The following is a 12,653-nucleotide window of genomic DNA, read 5'->3' as shown; positions in this document are numbered from 1 at the left end:
GCAGTTGCTGCTAAAATGGATGTATACCTGCTTTATGATAGCCCAAGTCAATAATTTTGGGTATTATGACCACAAAAGAAAAGGAACATTTTCAGTGCTGAAACTTGAACCTTGATACTTAGAAGAAATGATACTCTGTTAAGGTTGGCTTTGATGACATGCCTTTTTGACCATGTGTCTTCTAGAGCAGAGGTCCCCAACCTTTTTGGCACCAGGGACCAGATTTCTTGGAAGACAGTTTTTCCACGGACGGGGGTGGGGGGGATGGTTCAGGTGGTAACGGAAGCGACAGGGAGCGGCAGATGAAGCCGCTCACTCACTGGCCGCTCACCTGCCTGCCGCTCACCTCCTGCTCTGCGGCCCAGTTCCTAAGAGGTCCAGTAACGGTCCGCGAACCCGGGGTTGGGCACCCCTGTTCTAGAGGATTCTCAGAATTGTATTCTAAAGAAAATATTTTTAAGACTAATATGTAAATGCTAGAGTGATCGCAACTTGCATATAGTATACTGGATAGAATGTGTAATATTTAAAGTAAGATATAATTATATGCTCATTACATTGCTTTGATTTTATGCTTTTAGATCTCTTCAGAGGTGTATCTTTTTAGCCACATTAAAGGAAAAAAACACCAACAAGCTGTGAGAGAAAATAGCAGCATCCAAGGGCGTGAACTTTCAGATGAGGAAGTGGTAAGCTTTAATTTTGTTCATTTATTGAATACCTTCTATGTTCTTTTCTATTATGAAGAAATCCATGTTCATATGTATTTCTGTGATTATTTAAAACTATATTTAATATTTAATAACTACTACAATATAGTATACAAATGTCCTTATTTTAGTATATATATTAAAAGAAACATAGAAATAAGAATTTAATACTGTTTATATAATTTCAGTGCAAAAAAAGGTTTATGGTATTTTGATATTTTAATAATTTAAAAATATTAATAATTTAAAATTTTTAATAATTTTATTTAATGATGTTCTATGTTTCTTGGAAAACAGTTAACAATATAAAATTCATATAAATTGATAATTTTGTATCAGTACAATACTTAGAAATTTTGGGAAATGCATTATTTATCTACCTATACTTGCTATTTACATGGAATTTAGATTTGTATAAGAAGTTTTATAAATGTTTTTCATTCGACTGTTATTGAGATATGTATGACATTACTAATCTCTGAATTTGTTGGTTCTATTTTTAATAGAAAATTTCTAAACATACCCAAAGATGAGAAATTCATGTTTGTCAAGCATCTTTTAAGATGTCTAGGAAAGGTTATTGTGGTTCTTTGAGGGCAGTACTTGTGTGTAGGTGCACATGTGTGTTTAACTCTTTTTTCTTTTTTTTTTGAAGTAGAGCATATATTAGTAGAATACACAAATTTAAAGTATATAGCTTGATGAATTTTTATATTTGTTCCACTCATATCAGCACATAAATCATTTCTTGAACCCCAGAAGGCTCCCTCATGCCCCATCTCAGTCGTGCTCCCAAAAGGTAACTGGTCTCTTGACTACTAGCACAATCAGTTAGTCTTGCCTGTTCTTGAACTTCATATAAATGATATCATACAGTATGTACTTTTTGTACCTGGCTTCTTTCACTCATCCTTAAGTCTGTGAGATTGATCCCTAATGTTTATATGAAGCTATAGTTCATTCTTTTTCTTAGGTTTTTGTCAGTGCTCTCCAGGCAAAGACCATCAGGAACACATCTACAATTGAATAAAATTAGGTTCATTGACTTGTTAAAAGAAGGGAAAATGCACACTATGGGAAGTTATAGTTTCTCAATAACGTGTTAGAAAGGACTTATTATAGGATTTGGGTCTTTGCTAGGTGACCTGGAGGTGGGGGGGAGTGTTCAAGGGCGTGGGACTTTGCTCTGGAATGGATGCTGTCAGGAAGCAGGGGTAATTCTGTGGATGGTTCTTAATAAATCTTACCTAAGTAGGAGGAACAAAGCTGCTGTTTTCTCCTAAGTTTCTGGATATGAACAGTGTTTGAGGGGAAATTGCACATGGTTAATTTGGCTCACTTCTTTATGATTTCCTCCTTTTAAGGATTTTTGCCCCTCAAGTTCCAACTATTTTGACAGCTCTAAACCAAATTCTGTCTCCTCAGCTTGGTAAGACTGCCACTTTCACCTTGCACTGTTCTCTCATGCCAAAAATTGGCATAAGCCCTTGGGGAAAAATCCAGAGTGAATGTGGAGCTCGCCTCATGTGCTTCCCTCCTTTTAGGGATCATGGTCTCTCAAGTTCTGGCTGTGTTGGCTGTTCTTTAATGCCTTTAAATAGATGTTTTGTATGTTTTGTGCAACTTTTGGAGTTGGAAGATTAGTCCAGTTTAAGCCAGTCACTGTGGCTGAAATTGGAAGTCTTTACATGTTTAATTTCTGTAATATCCATTGTTTGACATAATGCTTGACACATAGTATGGTATTTAATAAGAACTCATTTAGTCGAGTTGAACTGAAAGGTTATACAGAATGGCTTTAGGTACCATTAATAAAGGTGAAATAAAAAATGGAATTAATCATCTATTCAGTTTACCTGAAATAATTTTTTTGCCTTTTAATCAAATTGTATGGGTATTTTAAGAGAGAGTAATATGGAATTTTTTTTTTTTTTACTTGAATCATTCATGTTATTATCCCCATTCTCTACTTAAGTTTACTGTTTAGAGCTAGAGTCAGGTGTATGTGTGTTCCACTATGAAAAAAAATCCTCAATTGCTTCATTAATTAGAATTTAATTATTCCCATTATAAAGGAAATTCTTCCACTTATAAAAATTGTTTGTAACTAAGTTCTCTTAATAAAAAAACGAAATATATTATTCAGTTTACAAAAAATTATTTTAAATTTTTGTGGAGCACTGCTATTATGTAAACTGGAATCTAAATTTTATGTGTTTTTATCTCAATGAGAGAAGTAGAGAAGGAAAGAGTATTTAATTCATGTACTTTGGAAGAAAAATGTATAATATTATCTAACTTTTGTAGCTACTAAAGCATAGTTTGATGTTTGGCTGTTGTGGTTTGAGATTTGATTGATGTATTCATTTTGTGTACTGTTTCAGTATAAAAGTATTAAATTTTCTTTAAGTTCTCAATTCATGTAGTTATTCTTGGTTATAGCCCCTTTTTCCTGAAAACAAGTGTGCAATGTAGCATATGAGTTGTGTGATACAGAAAGGCAATTTTATATTTACACACACACGTCATTTTAATCAGCAAAGGTATCTATAGTAAACATACTTGTTCTACTTAAAGTTATTACTTGTCATCTGTGATGTCTTTATATTATATACACTTTATCTGTGACCCTTCTTCTTTGACATATAAGATTTTATTTATACCACCTCTGACCTAATAAAATTGGACCTTTGACCTTATGCACTTGACATATCAGATAACTTACTCCTGATCTCTGACACATTTTCTTTCAAGCCTGTTAAACATAATAGGTAGCTGCCCAGCAAGAAAGGTTTAATGTTTTGTGTTTTTATTGTAATTTGACCAGGAAATTTTTCTTATGTTTCTTGAGACTTCACAAAAAGAGCTGTTATATGTTTGATTTTTTTTCTCTTTCATCATCTTAGAATGCAAACGATAAAAGTACGTGAATTTTAAAGGTCAAAAGAAACTGGTGCTAGTTTAAATACATTCCAAAATTTAATTTTTCAGCACATTACTAGAGAAATAGTAAAGTATTAGTTTTAATTAAAACTCTGATTTCTTTTGTGACCCTGTTATCACACTCTCTGAGGAAGCTGATAGTGATTTTTGTAGGACTTGCATAAAGTACATTTAATTCCATATAGAAAATGAAATTAAAAAGGTTTAAAAACATTTTTTTAATTTATCCATTTCTGTGTTTGTGAGACTCCTTGGCTCTAAAAGCATATAAATTATACCTGTTTGCCAACCGTGTTATTTAAATATAGAGAAAATAATAGTTTATTTTCATTTAATTCATGGAAAGTATGAAAAGAACTTTTATGAAGAATCTTAAGTTATAATTTATTGAATGTTTACAACCAAGTGTGATTTTACAAATCCCGAATTAGTATTTCTGCTTGGAAAATTATGCTAATTAGGTGATTGAAGGAAAAAATGAAAATTTTAATTAGTAAAAATATAAAGATATCACTGTATTTAATGGAATATAAGCCAATCTCTTTGGCTAGAGTGTGCCTGGCATTGATGTGCAAAAAGTAGTAAAGGGCTTCCCTGATGGCGCAGTGGTTAAGAATCCACCTGCCAATACAGGGGACACGGGTTCGAGCTCTGGTCCGGGAAGATCCCACATGCCGCAGAGCAACTAAGCCCGTGCGCCACAACTACTGAGCCTGCGCTCTAGAGCTCGCAAGCCACAACTATTGAAGCCCTTGTGCCACAACTACTGAAGCCCTTGTGCCACAACTACTGAAGCCCATGTGCCTAGAGCACATGCTCCTCAACAAGAGAAGCCACCGCAAGGAGAAGCCCGCGCACCACAAGGGAGAGTAGCCCCCACTCACCGCAACTACAGAAAGCCTGCGCACAGCAACGAAGACCCAACGCAGCCAAAAATAAATAAATAATTTTAAAAAAAATGAGGTAGTAGATGTCTTCCAGAATTGATGGCAGTCTGAGAAATAATAGATAACTCCGTAATTCCTAATAGATTCATTTTCTTTTTACCTTGGTTATTAGGTTTGTAGAAGCACAAGTATTTACTCTCTTTTTATAATCATGTTAGGAAAACATCTTCTTTGCCTTTCAACAGAAAATCAAGTCAAATTAAAAAACTAGAACTCATTTAGAATGGATCTTCATTTCCCCCCAATACTTCAATAAGTACATTTTTTGTTAGTTTGAGAAATGAGGTAAAAACATCTTACCCTTTCTTATAGGACGTAGTTTCCATTGCCTTCATTTTCTCTTTAATAGGATGGGAAAATTTTTATAGTTGTGTGTGTATATAATTCACACACACATATAGCTGATTGTTAATGTGTATATTTCTTCTCACTTTTGGAATTCTTATGGTGGTAAATTCACTCACATTGTACCTGGGATGTGCAGAGAATATGTAGCTATCTATCTATAGCTGATTTAGCCTTCTTCGTTGGTTCAAGGAAAAAATTTTAAGTAGGCAACCAGTTTGTTTTAAACCTTAGTTTGATCCGGTAATTTAATTAGTTTCCATAGTTAGTGCCCAGCCTCTTTTATAACAATCCTTGGTCCCCATCCTCTTGCTTATTTCCTTAAGATGGCATCTTTGCGTATCGAAGTAAGAGTATGGCATACGTAACCCCATGTTAGGAGGAAAAGTTGGGATCTTACTACATCATATCTTCTGTCTTTTCTGATTTCCAGTGTGAGTTGCTTGTTTACCTGCTCACTTAGTGTACTCAGGGCCACCGATCTGGAAGGGTGGCTAGTGAACTCTTGATCTATTCTTTCCACTTGGACGGTGTTCCAGTGGAGCATCAGCCATTTATTTACCTCCTCCTGATCAGGCCACCCCTCAGTTCTCTCTGTTTTCATGTCTCTGAGACTTTACCATAACCTCCATTCTGGCCCCTGGCCTCCTACTGGCTTCTACCACATAAGAACTAAGGGCATTTGGGGAAAGCTAAACTACACAGCATGGCCATATTAATGGACCACACCCTATTTGGTGCCAGGGACACCTAGAGAGACAGTTTCTTTTGAGAATCAAAAATAATACTTTTGTCATTACTCTGATTTAGCTAACACACCTATCTCCCTTGGGACACACTTTTTTTTCCTCCTTTCATCTCCAAATTTTTTTGGCTAGAAAGAAGTAAAATTTACTTTAACCTCTCTTTCCTCCTTATTCTAACCAAGTAACTAAGCCTTAAGGTTGCAAAAGGGAACTTTCTCCATATTTTGAAGTAAATGCTATAGGAATCCTCCAGGCTTGATTATTGACATGCTAAAGGGCAAAGTAAATAAATTTATTAAATCTCAGGATATTAGCTTGGCTTATAAAACTCTTGTCTTACTGCATATATCTGTTCTGCATATCTAAAGTTGATTATTATAAGGTGCTTTTTTTAAAATTTATTTTGGAACAAATTCTAATCACCTGTCTAGCTGGGTTGAAATGGGCAAAGACCATGTGCTAAGAAAGGTAAAATGGATAATCACATTAATAATTTTGAAAAAGTACTCCCGTGATACCTGTTTCTCATGCTTCTTCTAATGTTATGTGTTGTGCTTTCACTGCTAATAATCACTGTCTCTTTTCTGTATCGGTTTTCTTTTATTAAACATTCATTATTGGAGATATTATTCATTAATCAATAATTCAGGATCAGAACCTAAAGAACTATAACTTTCTTATGTTTTTTTCAGAGTCTGTGTTATTGGGTCAGTAGATTACAACTACATCAGTATTTCTTCCATTGATCTTTGCTTTTAAACAGTTACTCTATTGTAAAATGCATTTTTAAATAGGTAACAAATAACTGCATTTAGAAACTTAAACTATTTAGTTTTGGATAAAATTTCATTCTGTGACTCTTAGCTCTCAAAATACTGTTAACCTGTACAAATGTGAAAAGCCATTTCAACCATATTTTCCTGCATGAGTCCTTGGTGGGTGTATACTGTAACACATGCTACTTTTCTTTTGCATCATGGTGGTTGCCTAATTTCATAGTTTACTTAAACTAATTAAGATTATTTTTTCCTTTTGGCATCTGCTTATTTGAGGTTTAGAATGGAGTTTTCTAGATGATATTTTAAGTGTTAAAGGTTATACTTTTTTTTTAATATAAATTTTTAATTTATTTATTTATTTTTGGCTGTGTTGGGTCTTCGTTGCTGCGCGCAGGCTTTCTCTAGTTGCGGTGAGCGGGCGTTATTATTCGTTACGGTGCGTGGGCTTCTCATTGCGGTGGCTTCTCTGTGGAGCGTGGGCTCTAGGCATGCGGGCTTCAGTAGTTGTGGCACATGGGCTCAGTAGTTGTGGCTCGCTGGTTCTAGAGCGCAGGCTCAGTAGTTGTGGTGCACGGGCTTAGTTACTGCGCGGCATGTGGGATCTTCCCGGACCAGGGCTGGAGCCCGTGTCCCCTACATTGGCAGGTGGATTTCTAACCACTGCACCACCAGGGAAGTCCCTTTAATATGTTTTTGGCAGTTATTTGCAACAGGTATCCATTGCCTTTAAGAAGTTAATTACATACCTAAACACTATTGTTTTATAAAAGACAACTCTTAAACTCCTTATACTCTTAATCCAGATCATGGTAGCTAGGAATGACTAGAACCGTGGCTAGTTCTATACACTCACAGAGTATAGGCTGATACTTTCCCATCTGACTCTTCAGTGTCAATTACAAGGAACTGCAGAATTGTGTCCATGGGCGCTGTTAAAGATGGGAGCAACTGTGATCACTATTTCTCAGCTGCTGTCTTTCAGTTGGATGATGGAGGATCTGAAACAGGGTTACAGTGAGACAAATTTATACAGCTCAAGCTGCTTCTACTTGAATATGCTGTAAAAGTTTTATAATATGTATTTCTTTATATAGAAATTTTATGCCTGCATAATCTTGAAATCCATAGTATGATGATTTCATGTGGGAGGGGTAAAGGAAATGAAAGATTTATTGATAGTTTATGAGTGGGAACATTTCTGCCCTAATGAGGATAGATGACAAATTTAGCATTTTACATGCCTAATTTAGATAATTCCTCTAATTTTCCTTAATAAATAAGTGATTATAAATGCTTTTACTTTAATTAAGACTTTATTCGGTTCTTTATCTGAAATTCAGTGGCCAGTGTTTTAGTTCCAAAGTAGATATTCATAGAGGAGCAGGGAACACCTATCTCTGATCAAAGTTACTGAGTTTAGTAATAATTATTCTGTCACTTTGGCTTCTCTTGCAGTTGGCAGAGTAGGCACATCTGTTGTGTTAGGAAAATCACAAAGCTATAAAACAGAATTCTCACAGTCCCGTAGTTTGGTCCTCTCTCTCAAAAAAATTTTTTTTTAGATTATGAAGTATCTTAGCATAAGGAATTTTTAAAAGAATAGATACATGTATATGTATAACTGAATCACTTTGCTGTACACCTGAAATTAACACAACATTGTTAATCAACTATACTCCAATATAAAATAAAAATAAAAATAAAGTGGCCTAGTTTAAAATTACATTGGAGAAATTTTTATAAAGTGAAAAAATTTTAGATATATATATTATTATGTTATGTGAAAATTTCAGTCATATAAATTTAACATTTCATTCCTTGTAGATAATTTATATATATTATTTTATGCAAAGATAAAATATGTTACCTTTTCTCCCATATTTCACTAGTGTTGCTGAATTTTGTTTTTAGATATTAAAATTTTGCACCAAAAAAAGAAGAAAGTAATGTAGTAAACCCCATATTCCTGTCACCTGGATAATTAGGTGATAACACTTCTCTTTTTTCTTTACATTTGGAAGGATAGGGGAATACATGAGATACAAAGTGTGGGTGAGAGGACTGGGTTCCAGGAGCAGAGCTTAAGTCCTTATGTTTCACAATGAAAAGTCAGTAGGTAATCCTAAAATTGAAAAATGAAGAAGTAGCAACACAAAATATATTAAGGAGTATAGAGAAAAAAAGGTAAAATAATCAGCTAAAATCATTGCCTCTGGATTGAGGAAAGAAGTGGGGAAACCAGTAGGAAACTACTTTCTTTGAACTATTCACTGTGTAAATTATGTGTATGGGTAACTGATAAATGCAAAAGCATTTTAAAAAAATTAAAGAAGAAATGGAACAATGGAGATGTGTCCCTGTTGCTCAGGAGTCTTCTGTGCCCCCCCCCCCCTTTTTTTTTTTGGTCCAAGGTTAAAATTAAATAAATGAATGCATCTGCAACCATAAAAGACCATTATGGTGAAGTTGGGTATTTTGGCTAGTTACATCCTTAGTTCTTTATTCTTTTAAACTGTTGCAATATCCTTTGATGCCATTATAAAAGACAAAATACTAGATTCCATTTTGGCCACTTTGATGAGATTTGCTCAGATAGGTGCATGTATTCTTAATTTCAAGTTGGCTTTTTAGCTTTTTGGCATTGTAGAACAAGTGAATTAAAGCATGTACAATTGACTCTTGCCAGGGTTTCATCTGTGTTAACCATGCTATAGGATTTGGGGTACAGAGTGACCTTAGATTTATGCTGGTAACTAGTTCAGTAACTTGGCATTTTAAGCTGAATGAAATTAAGACTTTTTTTACCCTGTTTATTTTCTGATTTGGAGTTTTAACAATTTACAAGTTTTTATAAATGGCTCTTATCAAGGTAAGGAAGTTCCCTAGTTTTGTAAGATCTTAAAAAAATAAATAGGTATTAATTTTTATTGAAATTTTTTTCTGGATCTTATGGAAAGGTCACTTTTTCCTTTATTTTATTTATTTATTTTTTTGGCCACGCTGCACACCTTGTGGGATCTTAGGTCCCCCACCAGAGATCAAACCCGGCCCTCGGCAGTGAAAGCACGGAGACTTAACCACTGGACCACCAGGGAATTCCCTCCCTTAATTTTTTTAATGTGATGTATTACATTAATGACTTTTCTGTTATTAAACTTATTTGGTCTTGATTTAAAGATATGTAGTTGAATTTGTTTTGCAAATATTTTAGTTAGATTTTCCTAATTTTCCTTTCTCAAGATTATATTAGCTTCATAATATAAGCTAACAAGTTTTTCCTTTTTTTTTTAAACTCCTGGCATAGGTTGCATAAAATAGAAATAACTTTTCTTTGAAGGTTTTGTTTAATGTGTCTATAAAATTATATGTTTTTAGTATGTTTTTTCTGGAAAATTATTTTCTGTTTTTAATTTGTGGTAAAATACACGAGTTAAAATTTATCATCCTATCCATTTTTAAGTGTACAGTTCAGTGGCATTAAGTACATTCACATTGTTGTCTGCCATCACCAACATCCAGCCACAGAAATCTTTTCATTGTGCAAAACTGAAACTCTTTACCCTTTAAACAATAACTCCCCATTCTCCCTCCCTCCAGGCCTTGGCAATCACCATTCCTTCTGTCTCAGGATTTGACTACCACACATACCTCACACAAATGGAATCATATAGTATTTGTTTTTTTGTGAGTGGCTTATTTCACTCAGCGTAAGATTCAACCATGTTGTAGCATATGTCAGAATTTCCTTCCTTTTTAGGGCAGAGTAATATTCCATTGTATGTATATACCACATCTTGTTTATCCATTTATGTGTGGATAGACACTTGGTTTCCTTCCACCATTTGGCTACGGCAAATAATGCTGCTATGGACATGTACAAATATCTGTTTGAGTGCTTGCTTTCAATTATTTGTATGTATACCCAGAAGTAGATTTCTGGATCGTACTGTGATTGTATTTTTAATCTTTTGAGGACACTAAACTTTTTTTCCCAGTAGCTGTACAGTTTTACTTGCCCACGAACTGCTCAAGGGTACCAATTTCTCCACATCCTTGCCAACATTGTTATTTTATGTTTTTTTGGTAGTAGCTATCCTAATGAATTGGTCAGATTTTAAATTAGCAATTATTTATTTGAGTGTATGTTGATTTTCTATGATTTACTACATCTATTTTGGTAAATTTTCATTTACTAGGAAATTATATGTTTTCTTAAGTTTTCAAAGGTCTTGCAAAACATTTTTCATAGTATTCTTTGTGATTTTTAAAGGAATCTTTAACTGTGTCTCCTTTTTCATTTCTAACATTTAAAAATTGTGCGTATTTTTTTTTAAATATTTATTTATTTATTTGGCTGTGTTGGGTCTTAGTTGCGGCATGAAGGATCTTCGTTACAGCATGCGGGATCATTTTAGTTGCGACAGGCGGGATCTTTTAGTTGCGGCATGTGGGATCTAGTTCCCTGACCGGGGATCGATCCCAGGCCCCCTGCATTGGGAGCGTGGAGTCTTAGCCACTAGACTACCAGGGAAGTCCTGTGCCTGTATTTTTTTTCTTGATCATTCTTGTCACGAGTTTGTCTATTTTATTAGTATTTCTAAAGATTTGGTTTTCGGTTTTGTCGATCCTATCTCTTCTTTGTTTTTTACTCAGTAAATGTTATTTCTTGGTTTTATTATTTCCTTTTTACTTCTTTCTCTGAGTTTATTTTTGCCAGTCTTTTTCTAACTCCTTAAGGTGAATGCTTGGCTCATTAATTTTTAGCCTTTTTTTCTAAAGATACTAATTTCTAAGGCCTTTTTTGATACAAAATATTTTCATTATTACTCATTTCTAAATATTTTCTAATTTCCTTCAGAAATTTTTATTTTATCCATTGGTTGTTTAGAACATTGACTTGAAATTTCCAAACATAAGAGTTTTGTCTGTTGATTTCTACATTAATTACAGTAAGATCAGAGAATGTAGTCTTCGAAATCCTTTGAAATCTGAAGTAGCGTAGCACAGGGTAAGATTTTGTAAATGTTCTGTGCCTGAAGAGAAAGTGTATTTTCTAGTTATCTAGTCTATCAAGCATATTAGTCATGATATTACAATATTCTATATCTATATTGATTTTTGTCTACTTTCAATTACTGATTGAGGAGATTAAAGTCTCTCACTATGATCATAAATTTATTTTTTCTTGTTCCATCCATTTTTGCTTCATATATTTTGAGGCTAGGTTACTAAGAGTGTACAAGTTTAGAATTGTATATCTTTCTAATGTATTCAGCCTTTTACTATATGAAATGGCTCTGTAGCATGAGTAATGCTATAGGTGAATAGTTTTCCTTTTTTTCTGCAGGTGCTTTCTGGTTTTAACATCAAGTTCATAATAGATTCACAAAATAAATTGGCTTTTTTTTCTATCTCTGAAGAATTTTCTTAAAGTCTTATTTTGTTTGACAGTAATATACATATACTAGATTTCATTTATTTAGTATATGCACGGTGTATCTTTTTCTACTTTACAATATTTTGGTGAAATTCATTATGTAACAGAAGAGTACATAAGATGTATATATACTGTTTGTAGAATAATAATAGAACAACTGTCTTTGTGCCTACTACTCAGGTTAGTGAGAATCTCCCAGTAGGAAATTTTGTTTGTTTGTATGTGCTTTTGTTTATGAAAGATATTTTCACTGGGTAGACATTTGCAGTTTTAACATTTATTTTCTCCAAAAATTGAGTAGATATCATTTGCTGTCTTCTTGCTTCTACTCCTAATAGGGTCAGTTTGTTCTTCTTTATTCTTTTTCAAAATTTCCTTGGCTATTCCTCTGCTTTTCAATTTCTACATAACCTTTGCAATTAACTTGTAAGCTAAGGAAATCCTGTTTGTGTTTTGATTGAGACTGCATTGAGATATGTGTGAACATCTTTTAAATATTCTTTCTTTCCATCCAGCCACATGTTTGTCTACTCATATATTGTATTTGTGTGTATGTGTCATTCAGTAAAGTGTATAGTTTTCTTCATTTAAGTCTTAAGCATTTCTTGCTGGGCTTGTTTCTCAATAATTAGTGGGTTTTACAAGTATTTTGTATTTCAGTTTTTATTTTCTTTTTAACAAAGAGGTAGTTCCAAGGTTATAGATTAGAGTGGTGGCAATGCCTTTTGCTTTATTTTATGAATATG

At 33.8% G+C, this 12,653-nt stretch overlaps 1 protein-coding gene across 3 annotated transcripts in view; it reads left to right on the top strand.

Moving 5' to 3' along the window:
• The window catches only part of SCAPER (S-phase cyclin A associated protein in the ER), a 475,492-nt gene that overhangs the window by 190,606 nt on the left and 272,233 nt on the right, over positions 1 to 12,653 (top strand). For all 3 annotated transcript variants that reach the window (XM_036843858.1, XM_036843856.1, XM_036843857.1), the window contains exon 20: positions 582 to 689. In XM_036843858.1, coding sequence (XP_036699753.1) covers positions 582 to 689 — 108 coding nt within the window. The remainder of the gene's footprint in view (positions 1 to 581; positions 690 to 12,653) is intronic.

Source organism: Balaenoptera musculus, chromosome 2, assembly GCF_009873245.2.
Source record: "Balaenoptera musculus isolate JJ_BM4_2016_0621 chromosome 2, mBalMus1.pri.v3, whole genome shotgun sequence".
Classification (NCBI taxonomy): Eukaryota; Metazoa; Chordata; class Mammalia; order Artiodactyla; family Balaenopteridae; genus Balaenoptera; species Balaenoptera musculus.
Note: the sequence above shows the minus strand (reverse complement) of the source record. Positions and strands in the feature narration are given on the sequence as shown.